Below are 14,430 nucleotides of genomic sequence, written 5' to 3'. Positions count from 1 at the left end.
GCTATTCCAACAGGTGTGAAGTGATAGCTCCTTGTGGTTTTGGTTTGTGTTTCTTTGATGATTAGTGATGTTGAACGTCTTTTCATGTGTCTGTTGGCCATTTGGATGTCTTCTTTGGAGGGATGCTATTCAGGTCCTCTGCCCATTTTTTCAACAGGTTATTTATTTATTTATTTATTTGGAGTTAACAGCTGTGAGTTCTTTATATATTTTGGATACTAACCGGACGTATTATTTGCAAATATCTTCAGTCTCATTCAGTAGGTTGCCTTTTTGTTTTGTTGATGCTTTTCTTTACTGTGCAAAAGGATTTTGTTTTGGTGTAGTCCCTATAGTTTATTTTGGCTTTTGTTTCCCTTGCCAGAGGAGACACATCTATAAATATGCTGCTAAGGCCCATGTCCAAGAGATTACTGCCTATGTTTTTGTCTAGGAGTGTTATGGTTTCAGGTCTCATAGTTAGCTCTTTAATCTGTTTTGAGTTTATTTTTGTGTATGGTGTAAGAAAGTGGTCTGGTTTCATTTTTTTACATGTACCTGTCCAGTTTCCCCAACATGAGTTATTAAAGAGATTGCCTTTTCTCCATTATGTGTTCTTGCCTCCTTTGTCATAGATTAATTGGCCATGTAAGCATGGGCTTATTTCTGGGCTATTCTGTTCTGTTGATCTATGTCTGTTTCTGTGCCAGTACCATACTGTTTTAATTAATATAGCTTTGTAGTATATCTTGAAATCTAGGGTTGTGATACCTTCAGCTTTGTTCTTCTTTCTCAAGATTGCTGTGGCTATACAGGGTCTTTGTAGGTTCATATCCATTTTAGGATTATTTGTTCTAGTGCTGTGAAAAATACTATTGGTATTTTGATAGCAGTTGCATTGATTTCGTAGATTGCTTTGGGTATTATGGACATTCTCTATTTGATTCTTTTTTTTCCCCGTCTGTTTGATTCTTAAAATGAATAGGAAATAAAAATAAAAGAAAAAATGGAGTCCTCATGTGGTCAGACCTTGATGTAGTCAGAGAATGGGCAGATAGCATGACCACACAAAGTCTTAAAAGTTCTGTATCAACGTATACAGGAGAGGTTAGGTAACCTCTTAGGTAAATCAAGAAAAAAACAGAACGCAAGTAACAAGTGCTTTCAGATGAGGCATCCTCATTCAGTTAGAATTCTGCCTTCATCACCTGACAGCTGGATGTCCCTGGGTCAGTTTTGTAACTTCTCTGAACCTCGCCTTCCTCAAATGAAGATAATAGTTTTAACTTAAAAGGGCTGTTGCAAATGTTAATTAAAATGGTGTGTATAAAGCCTTTATGTTTAATAGGTTCAGTAAATACTGAAGAATAAATAATTTAGTCATGACTTCAATATATACTATGGGATAAAATAACGTTAGGGTAAATGAGATGTCAGAAAATGAAATATAAATCCTAAACTAGGAGTTGCTGAACAGAATTTTAGCCTGCCCCACCACCACGTTTACTTATGTATAGAATTTCTCCCTCCTTAGGAATCAGGTTTGTAGTCCAGAACTTTATATTCATCTTGGATTAAAAAAATTTTTTTTAATTGAACATTTATTTATTTTTGAGAAACAGACAAAGCATGAGCAGGAGAGGGGCAGAGAGAAAGAAAGACACAGTATTTGAAGCAGGCTCCAGGCTCTAAGCTGTCGGCAGAGTCTGATGTGGGGCTTGAACCCATGAACCGTAAGATCATGACCTGGACCAAAGTCAGATGCTTAACCGATGGCATCCCCATCGGCATCCCCATCTTGGACTTTTAAGAACCATATCATTCATCTCTGTTTTCCTTAAAATGCAGGTGCGCCTATTATTTTATCTTTCCCACACTTCTACCAAGCAGATGAGAGGTTTGTTTCTGCCATAGACGGCATGCATCCAAATAAGGACTATCATGAGACATTTGCGGACATTAATCCTGTGAGTACACACATCTTCCTGGTAAAAAGCATACATTTTGTTCTGTCTACACAATGTTTACCAGTTTAGTCCCGAGCACTGTTAATATTCTGTCTTCCTTTCATATACATATTCAAATGGAGAAAACTCAGCTCAGTGCTTGTGATGCATAATCTCATGGCCTTACACGCTGAACTCAGTAGCTCTGATATGCAGAAATATCCACAAACCTGCTTTTACAGAAACACAACTGTAAAAAGCCTCTCACAGGAACAAATGAGATTGGACCCACATAGCCTCATGCCAGCCTTGGGCCTGAGCATACATTCAACTGGTGAACAACTCAGCAAGGTTGAGGACATTCTTCTGCTTACTGCCAGGAGTGTTTTGGCTAAAATTTAAATATACGTATTAGCTTCACTGACTTTTGGCAAGCCTCTTTCTACAAGCACTTTTGAGAGTTTATTGCATGATACTAGTAATTTAAAAGGCATTATATACACATATGCTTGAATCCTGTTTTCAAAGAGGAGAAAAACTAAAACCACAAGAAAGCCTCTTACTGTAGGAACCTAATTAAAGGCCAGGTATCTTCATTCTTGAGATTTTTGAACACATGGAATAGTAAAGAAAAAGCAAGAATGGTCATTGAGCATGGCAATGTGGACATTTCACTCTTCTATGTGAGAAATCAGTTGTCTTATCTTTTTGTGAATAATATTAGGTATTCCTCCCCACCCCCTTTTCTCTCTTAACCTTCAGTCAGTTCCTTCTCCCCAGCTGAACTGTCGGCAGGTGATTGTCACCAAGGGCTAGGCTTAGTCCTGTAACCTGAGTGCGGGGGTGAAACTGCTATGTAGGGAGATGGGTGCTGGCGCTGCTTTCCCAGCTTCGGTGGGGGTGGTCCTGTCCAAACTGGGCACCACTCTCTGGCTCACACCTTCCTCCTGCCAGGGTGCCCTAGGGTTTACTATCCAAAGTGGCAGCATCCTGGGCACGGCTAGAAAGACCCAATCTCAGGCTTCATTCCAGACCTACTGAATCATAATCTGCATATTCACAAGGTCCCCAAGAACTCACGTGCGGATTGAAGTTTGAGAAACAACAGTCTACCAAGCACCTAACCCCGTTCGCAGCTCTCATTCTGTTCTGGGGTCAGTTTTCTCTTGTCCCACTCTTCCTACCAAACATGGCACCCTGGTTATCAGCACCACACAGAAATGGTGCACTATTGAGAAACATTATGTGTTTTTAAGAAATCCTAATTTTTTTTTCCATATCTCTGATTTGCAGTTGACTGGAATTATTCTAAGAGCTGCCAAGAGGATCCAAATCAACGTTTATGTGAGAAAGTTTGACAACTTTGTGTAAGTTTTACTTCTTTCTACAGAGGCAAAGGATAGCTGTGCTGTATTGACTTTCTGATGGCGTTGATGTCAGGAGACAGCCCACTTTCTAAGTCTGCTCACCCTGCCCTTCAGGGATGAGGCATAATCAGCATTTTCTTTTTTCTTTTCTTTCTTTTTCTTTGTGGGTTTTTTTTTTTTTTTTTTTTTTGAGAGAGAATGCTAGTGGGCGAGGGGCAGAGAGAGGGGGACAGAGGATCTGAAACAGGCTCCGCACTGACAGCAGGGAGCTCGATTCAAGGCTCCAATTCATGGACCCTATGAGATCATGATCTGAGCTGAAGTCAGACACTCAGCCGACTGAGCCACCCAGGCGCCCCCAGAATCAGCATTTTCATAGGCTGCCTTGGTCTTGGAATTTACTTACTTTATTTAACCAAACACGTACAGAGTGCTTTCTATGGATCACACGTTGTTCTAAGTACTTTATATACAGTAACTCATTTATTCTTCACAGTAACCCTGCGTTACCCCCGTCTTACAGATGAGGAAACTAAGGCACAGAGAGGCGAAGTAAGACTACACAGTTTGTTCTTCCCCACTCTGTGCAATGTTTCCCTTGCCGTGACTCCAGTTGGCTCCTTTCCTGTCTTCCCACTGCTCCCACTCAGGACCAGCCATAGGCTCTCACTCGGGCAGTTAAAATAGGCTCCCGCGTCCAGTCTTTCCTCTCTCCACACTCCATCTGAAAAACACTACTTAATTAGGATTAGTAAATATAATATCCTGCTCAAACTTTCAATGGGAATTTTTTGGATATGAGACAATGCATATGACTTAATGTTAATGAAAAAACAAATTGCAAACCGGTATATGTCATGTATCTATTCTTTTTTTTTGCCTATCTATCTATCTATCTATCTATCTATCAAACTTGGTTGATTTCCCCCATCAGATTTGCCAGATTTAACCCCATATGTCACAGATCATTCTAGATCACATATGTGGTTTGCACGAATGCATTTTGCCACCCATGCATGTATTTCTGAGGCAGTCTTGTATAGTAGTTAAGATCTAGAGCCGTAGAATCAAAATGGAATTACAATCCTGACCTCACCTTTTCCTCCTGTGGGTCCTGGGTAAGTGACTCTGAGCCATAATTTCCATGTCTTCCAGCCTGGACAGTGATGCCACCACATGGGATTAGTGTGAGGATTAAATGAGATAGTGTCCCCCAAACACCAGCTGTCGGGCTGGTTCTTGGTAGAGTGCTCTGAGCTCTAGTGAAGACAGTACTTAGTGGTCTGGTCACAAAACATTCTGAGAAATGGTAGCATTGTTCTGCTGGCCATGGCCACGCCTCTGATAGCTCTTGGGAGAACAGTAATTGTTTTGATGAATTTGCTTTCATTATCTTGTGTTTTGATTAAAATAAAACAGCTTTACATACAGGGGCAACACTTGGAATTGTTAGGCTGACAGACTGGAATCTAACTTCTGATTGATGAGTGTTGCAAAGGGTAACAAAGAAGGCTTCATAAGTTCTGGGAAATTTAATGAAATGAGAGCGCTAGAATTTTTATACAAACTCGTCTTTCCAGGCCAGTGTGCTATCACAATAAGGATGTCTGCAAAATAATCTATATTTTGTCTTTTTAAATTGAGGCATAACTGACATACAACATATGAGCTTCAAGTATACAATATAATGATTCAATATTTGTATATATTGCAAAATGGTCACCACAATAAGTCTAGTTAACATCTGTCACCATACTTGGTATGGAATTTTTTTTTCTTGTAATGAGAACTTCTAATTTCTACTCTCTTTAGCAACTTTCAACTGGGCATTATAGTATTATTAACTATAGTTGCTGGGCTGTACATTACTTATTTTATAACTGGAAGTTTGAACCTTTTGACTCCTTATATCCATTTCTCCCACCCCCCAAGTTCCAACTCTGGCAACCACCGGTCTGCTCTCTGTGTCTGAGCTTGGTTTTTTGTTTTAGATTCTACATATAAGGGAGAATAAATAGTATTTGTCTTTCCCTGATTCATCTCACTTAGTGTAGTACCCTGAGGGTCCATTCATGTTGTCACAAATGGCAAGACTGCATCCTTTTATATGGCTGCATAGTATTCCAGTGCAACCATATACCATGTTTTCTTTACATAATTGTACATCAATGGACACTTTGGTTGTTTCCATATCTTGGCTACTGGAAAAAAATACTGCAGTGAACATAGGGGTACATATATCTTTTTGAATTAGGGTTTTCATTTTCTTTGGCTAAATACCCAGAAGTGGAATTGCTGGATCATATGATAGTTCTGTTTTTAATTTGTGAGGAATCTCTATACTGTTTGCCCTAGCGGCTGCACCAGTTGACATTCCATCAGCAGGGCACATGGCTTCCTTTTCATCCACATCCATACCAACATTACTGCCTTTGGCTTTTTGATAATACCCATTCTAACAGGTATGATGTGTTTGATAGCTCATTGTGATTTTGATTTGTCACCTCTTGTCTTCATAGTGAAACGGGAAACATTCAAACCATGGTTTTCCCAGTGATGCATATCAATGAGGTAAGTCCTGGGAGGGAGCCGTGGGTACGTTTTACTTGTGGAAGCTTGGGAAACTTCCATTATGATGTCGACTATTATAGCTATGTGATTTAAGATGCAAGAAAGGGGAAAAGGTGATTTTTAAGAACCTGTTTGTTCTCAGAAAATTTCTCTTTATATGTTGACACGAAGCTGCCTGTGTTTGAGATTTGAAAATGACAGAACAAAAATTTCCCTTCTCAAGAACATTATTTGGTAAAACTCTCCTTTGGGAATCTGGTTATGTAAGAAAAGGCAAAGGTGAATGAAGCAATGTCAGACACTGCTGAAGCAGAAGAAGTAGCCAACACTCACACAGATGTCCAGTTAAACCTTTCTTTGCATCTCCTCCATCTTTGAACCCCTGCCAGTTTGTAAAATGTAATCAGTTTACCATTTATTAGTAAAGGAAGAAGAGAAGAGAGTAAAATTAAAATGATTGGCAACGTTACATGAAACTTTTAAGTATAAAGTGATTAAAGAAATGAGTGAATAAAATGTGATACATCCTCATTAATTTTGATGATATATGGTTGCCTTATCTTTTATGATAGCATAGAAGTTGTTTTTTGTTTTGTTTTGTTTACTTTCTGATAAACACACATATCATGAATTATGGGACACAGATCCTGTCTTAAATTTATTATTATTATTTTTTTAGTGTTTATTTTTGAGACAGACAGAGACAGAGTGTGAGTGGGGGAGGAGCAGAGAGAGAGGGAGACACAGATTCTGAATCAGGCTCCAGGCTCTGAGCTATCAGCACAGAGCCCAATGCGGGGCTCACACTCACGAACTGTGAGATCGTCACCTGAGCCGAAGTAGGACGCTTAACCAACTGAGCCACCCAGGGGCCCCGACACAGATCCTGTGTTAGTTCAAAGAAAGAAGAGTTCCCTGAAGAAATATTTCTTTCTTTCACATTGTACTCACAGAAATTTTATCAGTAAACATTAAGTATAAATTAAAGTTTTGTAAATAAAAACATATTTGGAAAGCTCAGAAAACACCTATTTAGGACACCTGTGATAAATTCTTTATGAATCACATACATTTACTATAGTTCTACCTCCTCAATTTCTCTCTCTCTTCCACTCAGTTTTGAGAGGGTTCATGCAGGGGGTTTTCCTCTCCAATAAATTCAATCAAGAATTTATTGGAGCTATTACCTCTGTTGTTAATAGGAGCAACTTTAAGTTTTTATTATTTTTCTCTGTTCCCTAAAAAAATCTTGTTCTGTATAGAAAATTTGGTAACAGAGATTGGCAAGAAAAAAGAAAATTAAAGTGACTTTCACAAAACCTGAGTCAGAATGACATTGTTCTTGTTTCGTTGTACTCGAAAGTGTATTGCAAAATTGTCTCCGATAAGAACTCTGTAAAAAGTAATTTAATGTTTCACACTTTGTAAAACTAACATGTGCTCTTTACAGAGCATTTGGAAAACTAAAAATACATATTTTAAAAGTGAATCGCCAAACAAATACTGAATCATTGTGTTGTACACCCAAAACTAATATATTGTTATATGTCAATTTTACTTCAGTTTAAAAAAATTTTTTTTAATATTAACAACTGAATCAGTGATAAACTGCCCCTCAGAGACAAGTACAGTTGACATCTGCTTATGTTGTCGCTTAATATTTTTCTAGTTTTGATATTAAATAGTTAAGACCATAATGCAGATACAGTTTTATAACCTGTTTTTTTCATTTGGCATTACTTTGGTAGCCACATTTAAAAATTTTTGAAGGGCTTGTGATTACAATTCTAAGACACGGCTGTTATTGTTTCATAGGAAAAATTTAGGCAATATTTACCAATTTATATGATCTATTTGCAATTGCTTCTGGGTCTTCACTCTTATTGTTTGTGGAGAGGGACATGAAAGAAGGGCTTTTGTTTTAAATTTTTAAAAATATTTTATTTATTTTTGAGAGACAGAACATGAACAGGGGAGGGGCAGAGAGAGAGAGAGAGAGACAGAATCTGAAGCAGGCTCCAGGCTCTGAGCTGTCAGCACAGAGCCCAACACGTGGCTTGAACCCACGAACTGTAAGATCATGACCTGAGCCAAAGTCAGATGCTTAACCACCTGAGCCACCAATGCGTCCCAGTGAGCTTCCTCCAATGAGGAAGGACCCTGTGCTGCCAGCTTATGTTTATAGTTGTGGCATATTTGAACTCCCCTCTAACTCAACCTTTGCTTTGCTTAGCTCTCTTGTTAAAGACCATATTGAGTCCAGGGAATTATGGACTAAAACCTTGTACTTTTGGTACCTCCTAAAAAGAACTTGACTTTATCCCAAGAAAAGAAAACATTATACCTTGAAGTGACTTTGGAGACTACTCTCCCACCTTCTTTTTCCAGAGAAGGAGACTCTGACTCTGATGGGTCTTGGCCCATTATTGGAAGTACCAGCTCTAGAAACCCATCCTCTGCCTCAGTCCAGTGTGGTTTCAGCCTAAATTAAGCCTGAAGTCCCATTTTTTGTTCATACTTTTTATGAAATTAAGTTCTTCAGACACCCAACCCATGACAGTTTAAGGAGATAATATCTTTGTTCTGTCTGCATCCATAAAGTGTTATTCTAGAACTTTTTCTTGGTTATCAACACCTTCTGGAACTCTGGTGAGCCTCACGACGTCCCTGAACACTTTCTATTGAGACCTCTGGTCTTGATTACTAGAGATTTAATCAAGACAGTAATTCTACCTTCCACATACCATTGTTGGAATGTTTCGTTCACTCAATCAACTGACGTTAATTCAGTACCCACTGCATGCAGAGTGCCATTCCTAATGTTGAGGTGACTGAGATGTAAGTCTTGCCGTTGGGAACCTCACAGTCACAAGGAGACCAGACAGACAGTTATAATGCAGAGTGCGTAGTGATGGGGGATTTTAAGGAGTGATATGGAAGCGCAGTAAAGGGACCTCTAACCAGGTCTGAGGTAGCCAGAGGAAACTTGTGGATGGAAGTGATGCTGAGCTGGAATTTTAAAGGATGAGTTGGAGTTGTCTGATACAAAAGATGGTACTCTCTCATTATTTTTCAATATTTTTTCCCTACTATTTTCAGCCTATTTTGAAAGTAAGACATGTCTTCAGGAAAAAAAAAAAAAAAAAAAAAGGAAGATGTTAAGAAATGCCCCCTCTGGGTATCTAATTTATAAATGGGGTTTTCAGTATCTCTGGTTAGCTAACAGGAAAACTTACCCAAATTATGTTTAATGATTTAGAAGAAAGATACAGCAAAACCTTTACACCCTGGATATTTAGTAATCTGGGGAATACATTTTCTTGCCTTCCAGAGTGTTCTCATTGATAAAGAGGCTGCGAGTCGACTGAAGTCTGTGATAAACACTACTTTGATCATTACCAACATACCCTACATTATCATGGCGCTGGGTGTGTTGTTTGGTTTGATCTTCACCTGGCTTGCATGCAGAGGACAAGGATCCATGGATGAGGTGAGCAGGGGCAGGAGGAACTTCTCTTTTACTGGGTGACCTTACCTGAGGAAGCCAACTGTGCTTCGCCGAAGGGCTGTCAACAGGCTGGTTCATCAGGGTGGATTCTGAGGTTTTATGCTGGGCACAGTGATTTCCTGGTTATATTACTACTAAGCCAAATGAGATGCAAGGGCAGTGTGTCAGAGAAAGAGGGGTAATGAAACGGTATCTGGAAAGTGGGATAATAAGTGAGCCTCCCTTAGTAGTTTTTCATGAGGATTAGATGATACAGTAAAGAGAAAGCAATTGGCCCAGTATTAGCATTTACGGTAAGAACTCAATAAACATTAATTATGTGATGCAACAATTACGAGATTATAGAGCAAGGCAACCAGAGACCTGCTTGGAAAGAATCCGTAATATATCCATCACTCAGTCATCATTGGATAAGAAACGATTGGCCCAGCAGAGCAGTAACTTTCCACAGAGAAGGGAACATCACCAAATGGTTGGGATAAACAGAGTTAGGCTGGCTTCCCTAAGTGACCATCAGGCCAACCCAGCTCAACCTTCAATGTCTTTCCTGTGAGAGCCTTTCTTAAATTTTCAGCAGCTTCCCTTTTTGCAACAAAGGCTCCTCTCCACCCCCAGCTGCTTCAGCTGCGTGTCTGAAGCAAATGTGATGTAGGAAATGAAATGGGTTGAAACCATCTGAGTAATGTTACCTCAGATTTCTCCGGGTTCTACATTCTTCCACTGTTTCTCTTAACCTATGCCCATCAGGCTAGTGGGAATTAGGTATGAGGCAATTATTTTGGCATTTCTAGCTTTGGATCTCACTTCCAGTCTGACTTTATACAGTCACTGAGATTTTCACAAGCACAGGTGAAAGCCCGTGTAAATGTTATCATTGCTCCTGTGTTGAACCATTTTCATGGATTCAGCAAGTGGGCAATGACTGAGCGCCCACCGCTCTGAGACATTGTTCTCTGGTAGGTTTCAAACCAGGAAGGAGCAAATTCAACGGAGTCTGATGAGAGTTATAGCCCGGGTCAACACAGGGACGGGTACTGCTCTGGTATCAAGGGTGCGGGTGGTCAGAGCAGGCTTCTTCAAGGTCAGGGCTGAATGGGAAAGAAGAGGCAGGCCGAGAAAGAGAGCTGAGTGTGACAACTGGCCTCCTTTCAGTGTCTCCTCCGTCCATCTTTCTCTGGCACCCTGTCCCCCAACTTTTCTCATCCTGGGAGAAATTTCTGATGTGAATACCTGACTCCTGACGTTGCTGTCCTTCTCTTCTGAGTCTCAGGGAACTGCAGATGAAAGAGCACCCCTCATACGAACCTAACTGTGGCCTGAGCTTGGGAAAGGAACCATGTGAGCTGTCCTCACCTGGACCACAATGTGCGGAAACTATCCATGTCTTCACGGGCATGGTGCCTGCTGCAGAGAGGAGGGAGGAAACCCCGTGCTGGCAAGTGACGAGAACATTCTGGCAGGAGGTTAAAGAACAGACTGACGTGGTTGGCCATTAGGCTTTATAAAATTGTTTTGTTTTTCATGTGTCTAGCAAGTATTTAATAAACTCTTGTATAGTAATTTTTTTTGCTGTTGGGTGCTGGTAGCTCCAGAATTTTGTGACCACTGTTGTGGTTGAAATGTGTCTGCATCACTTGTTAATGTCCTTGGTCTAACCTTATTCAGTATGCTTCATTTACCAAACTTTGTGCTCAAAATATATAAATCTTCTTTTATGTGGCATTCCCCCATTCATTTCACCCCCCAACAGAAGTCAATAAGAGTTCGGAACCCAGGGTAAAATAGTAGCCTCATTCAATACATCACTAAAATGCATCTGAATTTCCCTTTTTAAAAAGTTACATGATCATATTTCGTATGCTAGCCTTCAGTTCATAATTCCTCCAGGAAAGTAATTCAATCTTTTGACTACTTTCAAACTGTCTGGGAACCAAGCAGGGAAGGGGTGGGGTGGGCTGAGGTATGCAGTGGGACCTCAAGTTGATTATGCAGGATAACCCTCAAGTTGATTGATAGTGATAAGCACCTGAGGATTTTTTACTCGTACCTTTGTGAATGGAGAGAATGCACAGATTATGTTGGTGAGGACAAGTACAGATATTTCATAGGAGTAGAAGTAAATGCTAGTTATGACCTTTGTGAGTAGTTTGTTGTTTTTTTAATCAGAAGCATCTCGATGTGGAAAGGTGCTTCTGGGAGGAATCATCAGTAACTGATTTTTTCCTCCAGTCACCCTTGCCAAACTTGATACTCTATTAATTTGCAATATTATTGCGAGACTTTGTAAAATTATTTATGAATATGAGAACTCCATCCATCCACAGCCTGTTACACATACATTTTGGGAAGTCTGACTGCACTAACAAGATGTTTCTTCTGGGGAAGTCTCCTTGGGAACTTTGAAATTGTTTTTGTAAGTTGTTTTTCTTTCCTCACATTTGGTCTCTTCCAGTGTTCTGTGGGTCACTGTCACTTACTGAAGAGAGAAAAACGTGCCCTACACTTCCTGTGACAATCATTTTGCTGACAGAATGAATGATGGTGTTTTAAAATATTGCACAAAAAATGCTTTAACGGAAGCTCCAGAAGCATTGTCTTCTCCTCAGAAGACCTCTTGACTTTGAATGAACCCTAAGTCAGTCAGATTGGACCACCATATGTCACAAAATCCAAGCCCGTTTAAGAGCATTTTCTTTGACTAGTGAAGTTCACCATTCATTTTTGATCAGGAAACCTACATAGTTATCCAGCAAAAAGCACATAGAATTTCTTAACAACTGAATCATCTTATAGGATTTTCTGTATAAAACTGGAGTTTAACATAAGCAAATGAAGAAAAAAGCCATGCGTTTCACAAATAACAGCTGCTGATCCCTGTATAGAGATAATAAATCCCATCACTTGCCCCAATTTCCTTCCCTGTACACTAAAGCAACATGTGATATATTCCCTTCTTGAAGGGGCAGTTCATTAAACATTCACCTTCTCTATAAATTAGGATAGAATCTGTTAATATCCCAAATCACCAAAATGTAAAACACTGAATTGCAGATATTCTGTCAATAATACCAAACATCTAGATTTGTAAATTGTATCAATATTTAACTATGTAATTGGCACACCTTATTCTTTAATGCACTCACTTACCCACATATAAGCCAGTGCATATTTATTGGTTCATCTGATTATCAGGATATAGTCACTTGTGAGGAGGAAATTTTTAAATACTAGGAATGGTAACAGGTGATGTACACTTTAGACTGAATCCCACACAGGTGAGGAGACCAAATGCATATTAACTTCCATACAATTCTGAATAGTCATTTGGCTTAAAATCACATTTGATATCATCTTTCTGAAAAATCTGTGGCAAACCCATAAACTGCAGCCAAGATTATATAGATTGATTAAGAACTAATGTACATATTTGGTCTTAGGTTGAAAATAACAAGCTATTCCTCATGCTTATACTCTTGGAGCCATTATTCTGGAAAGGCCCCCAAAGTCTTTGTGATCGTCATAATCCAGAATATGTATTGGATATGGTACTATTATACTCACCAGGGAGAAACCAGAGAGAGGTTACCTCATTTCTCCTGGGGAAAATTGGGAATTGAACACAGGACAGGAAATGGGCCTTGCCACTTTTAGCTCAAGGCTTTTCCTACTTGACTTTATTTTCTCATGTTCTAGAAAGATCACTAACGGTCAAGTGGAGCAAGTACTATATGACTAACCCCTATTGGGGTTTTTACTTAAGGGAGGCTAGGTTTTTGTTTTGTTTTGTTTTGTTTCGTTTTAATTTAAATTGCTCGAGCTATGAGTTCTACAAAAGGTGACCTTCACACTTGGCCCTCTGGGCATTATTACTAGAATTAATTGCTTGTGGCTATTAAACAGAATACTGACCAGACCGTTCTTCATGTAGCTTCAGTAGTTGATTCGTTTCATGTGATTCTTGACATGCTTATTTCTACCCTTAATGCAATGAAGTATTTCACTAATAAAACTGTTCATATGAAATTGCACTGGAAATTGTTATGTCATCAGATGACCAGTTGTCTCTGGAGTTTCCTTTTTTTGTTGTCATTGTTTTTAATTTCAGAGAGAGAGAGAGTGGGAGAGAGGGTCAGAAGGAGAGAGAGAATCCTGAGCAGGCTCCACTTTTAGCACAGAGCTTGATGCAGGGCTCGATCCCATGACCCAAGTCAGAATGCAGAGCCAGATGATCAATTGACTGAGCCACTCATGTTCCCCTGGGGTTTCATTTGAAAGATGCTCTTTGCCCTCTTGACAAATGCAGGCCTGAGTCTCCCTTCTTGGGCCACTTGTGATTTCTGTTCAGCTGTGGTGAACAGTTCTATGCAGCCTGACAAGTCGCACTTGAAGGGAGTCCCACACTGTGCTCCTCTGCCCCAGGGCTTTCTCCAGAGCTCTGGAAGCCCCTCAAGAGCTCTGGGGGGTTAATAGGCCCAGGTATTGACCCTCAACTAAAGGGAGTAGAAGTCAGCTGATATATACTCCAATCAGAGGGACAGTTCTCAGGCTCATTCTAGGTGGTTCCCCAACTAGGATTGCTCACAGTATGAACTCCTTCCCATTATCCTTTCTTCTTTCCCTGTGTCACTGTCTCCATCCTCTTAACTGCTGCTTCCTCCCAAATAACCCACTTGTACAAACATTCTTACTCAGGCCTGCTCTCAGGTAAACACACACTAAATGCATACCAGTCTACCCAGAAGGGCCCAGCAGGGCCAGAGAGCTATGGGAGAGATCCTGGACCTTTGTTTCTATAGACATTTGTCCCAAAATGATTAGCCCCCCAAAATAGACTACCTTTAAAACCTTTCCCATCCCAGTAATACTGCATCTTATTTCTGGACTCAGAGCAAATCCAGATCAGCCATCACATAGCTAGCTCAGTGTTACAAACGTCATTATGTATTGAGGACACTTGATCCCTAGCATGTGTGCTTTCAAGGAATCCCAAATCTAAAACAGTATGGAGGTGACAATAAACTATTTGTAAAATATATATATATATATATATATATATATA

At 39.8% G+C, this 14,430-nt stretch overlaps 1 protein-coding gene across 1 annotated transcript in view; it reads left to right on the top strand.

Annotated features, from left to right (window-relative positions):
• Positions 1-13,394, top strand: part of SCARB2 (scavenger receptor class B member 2) — an 86,635-nt gene extending 73,241 nt beyond the window's left edge. Inside the window, exons 8-12 of the mRNA XM_039230975.1 lie at positions 1,828-1,946; positions 3,219-3,292; positions 5,812-5,863; positions 9,195-9,353; positions 10,642-13,394. Coding sequence (XP_039086906.1) covers positions 1,828-1,946; positions 3,219-3,292; positions 5,812-5,863; positions 9,195-9,353; positions 10,642-10,680 — 443 coding nt within the window. The 3' untranslated portion in view covers positions 10,681-13,394. The remainder of the gene's footprint in view (positions 1-1,827; positions 1,947-3,218; positions 3,293-5,811; positions 5,864-9,194; positions 9,354-10,641) is intronic.
• Positions 13,395-14,430: the final 1,036 nt, after the last annotated feature.

The sequence above is a fragment of the Hyaena hyaena genome, unplaced genomic scaffold (genome assembly GCF_003009895.1).
Source record: "Hyaena hyaena isolate Hyena2069 unplaced genomic scaffold, ASM300989v1 scaffold_54, whole genome shotgun sequence".
Lineage (NCBI taxonomy): Eukaryota > Metazoa > Chordata > Mammalia > Carnivora > Hyaenidae > Hyaena > Hyaena hyaena.
The sequence above is the reverse complement of the archived record's forward strand: the minus strand, read 5'-3'. Positions and strand labels throughout refer to the sequence as shown.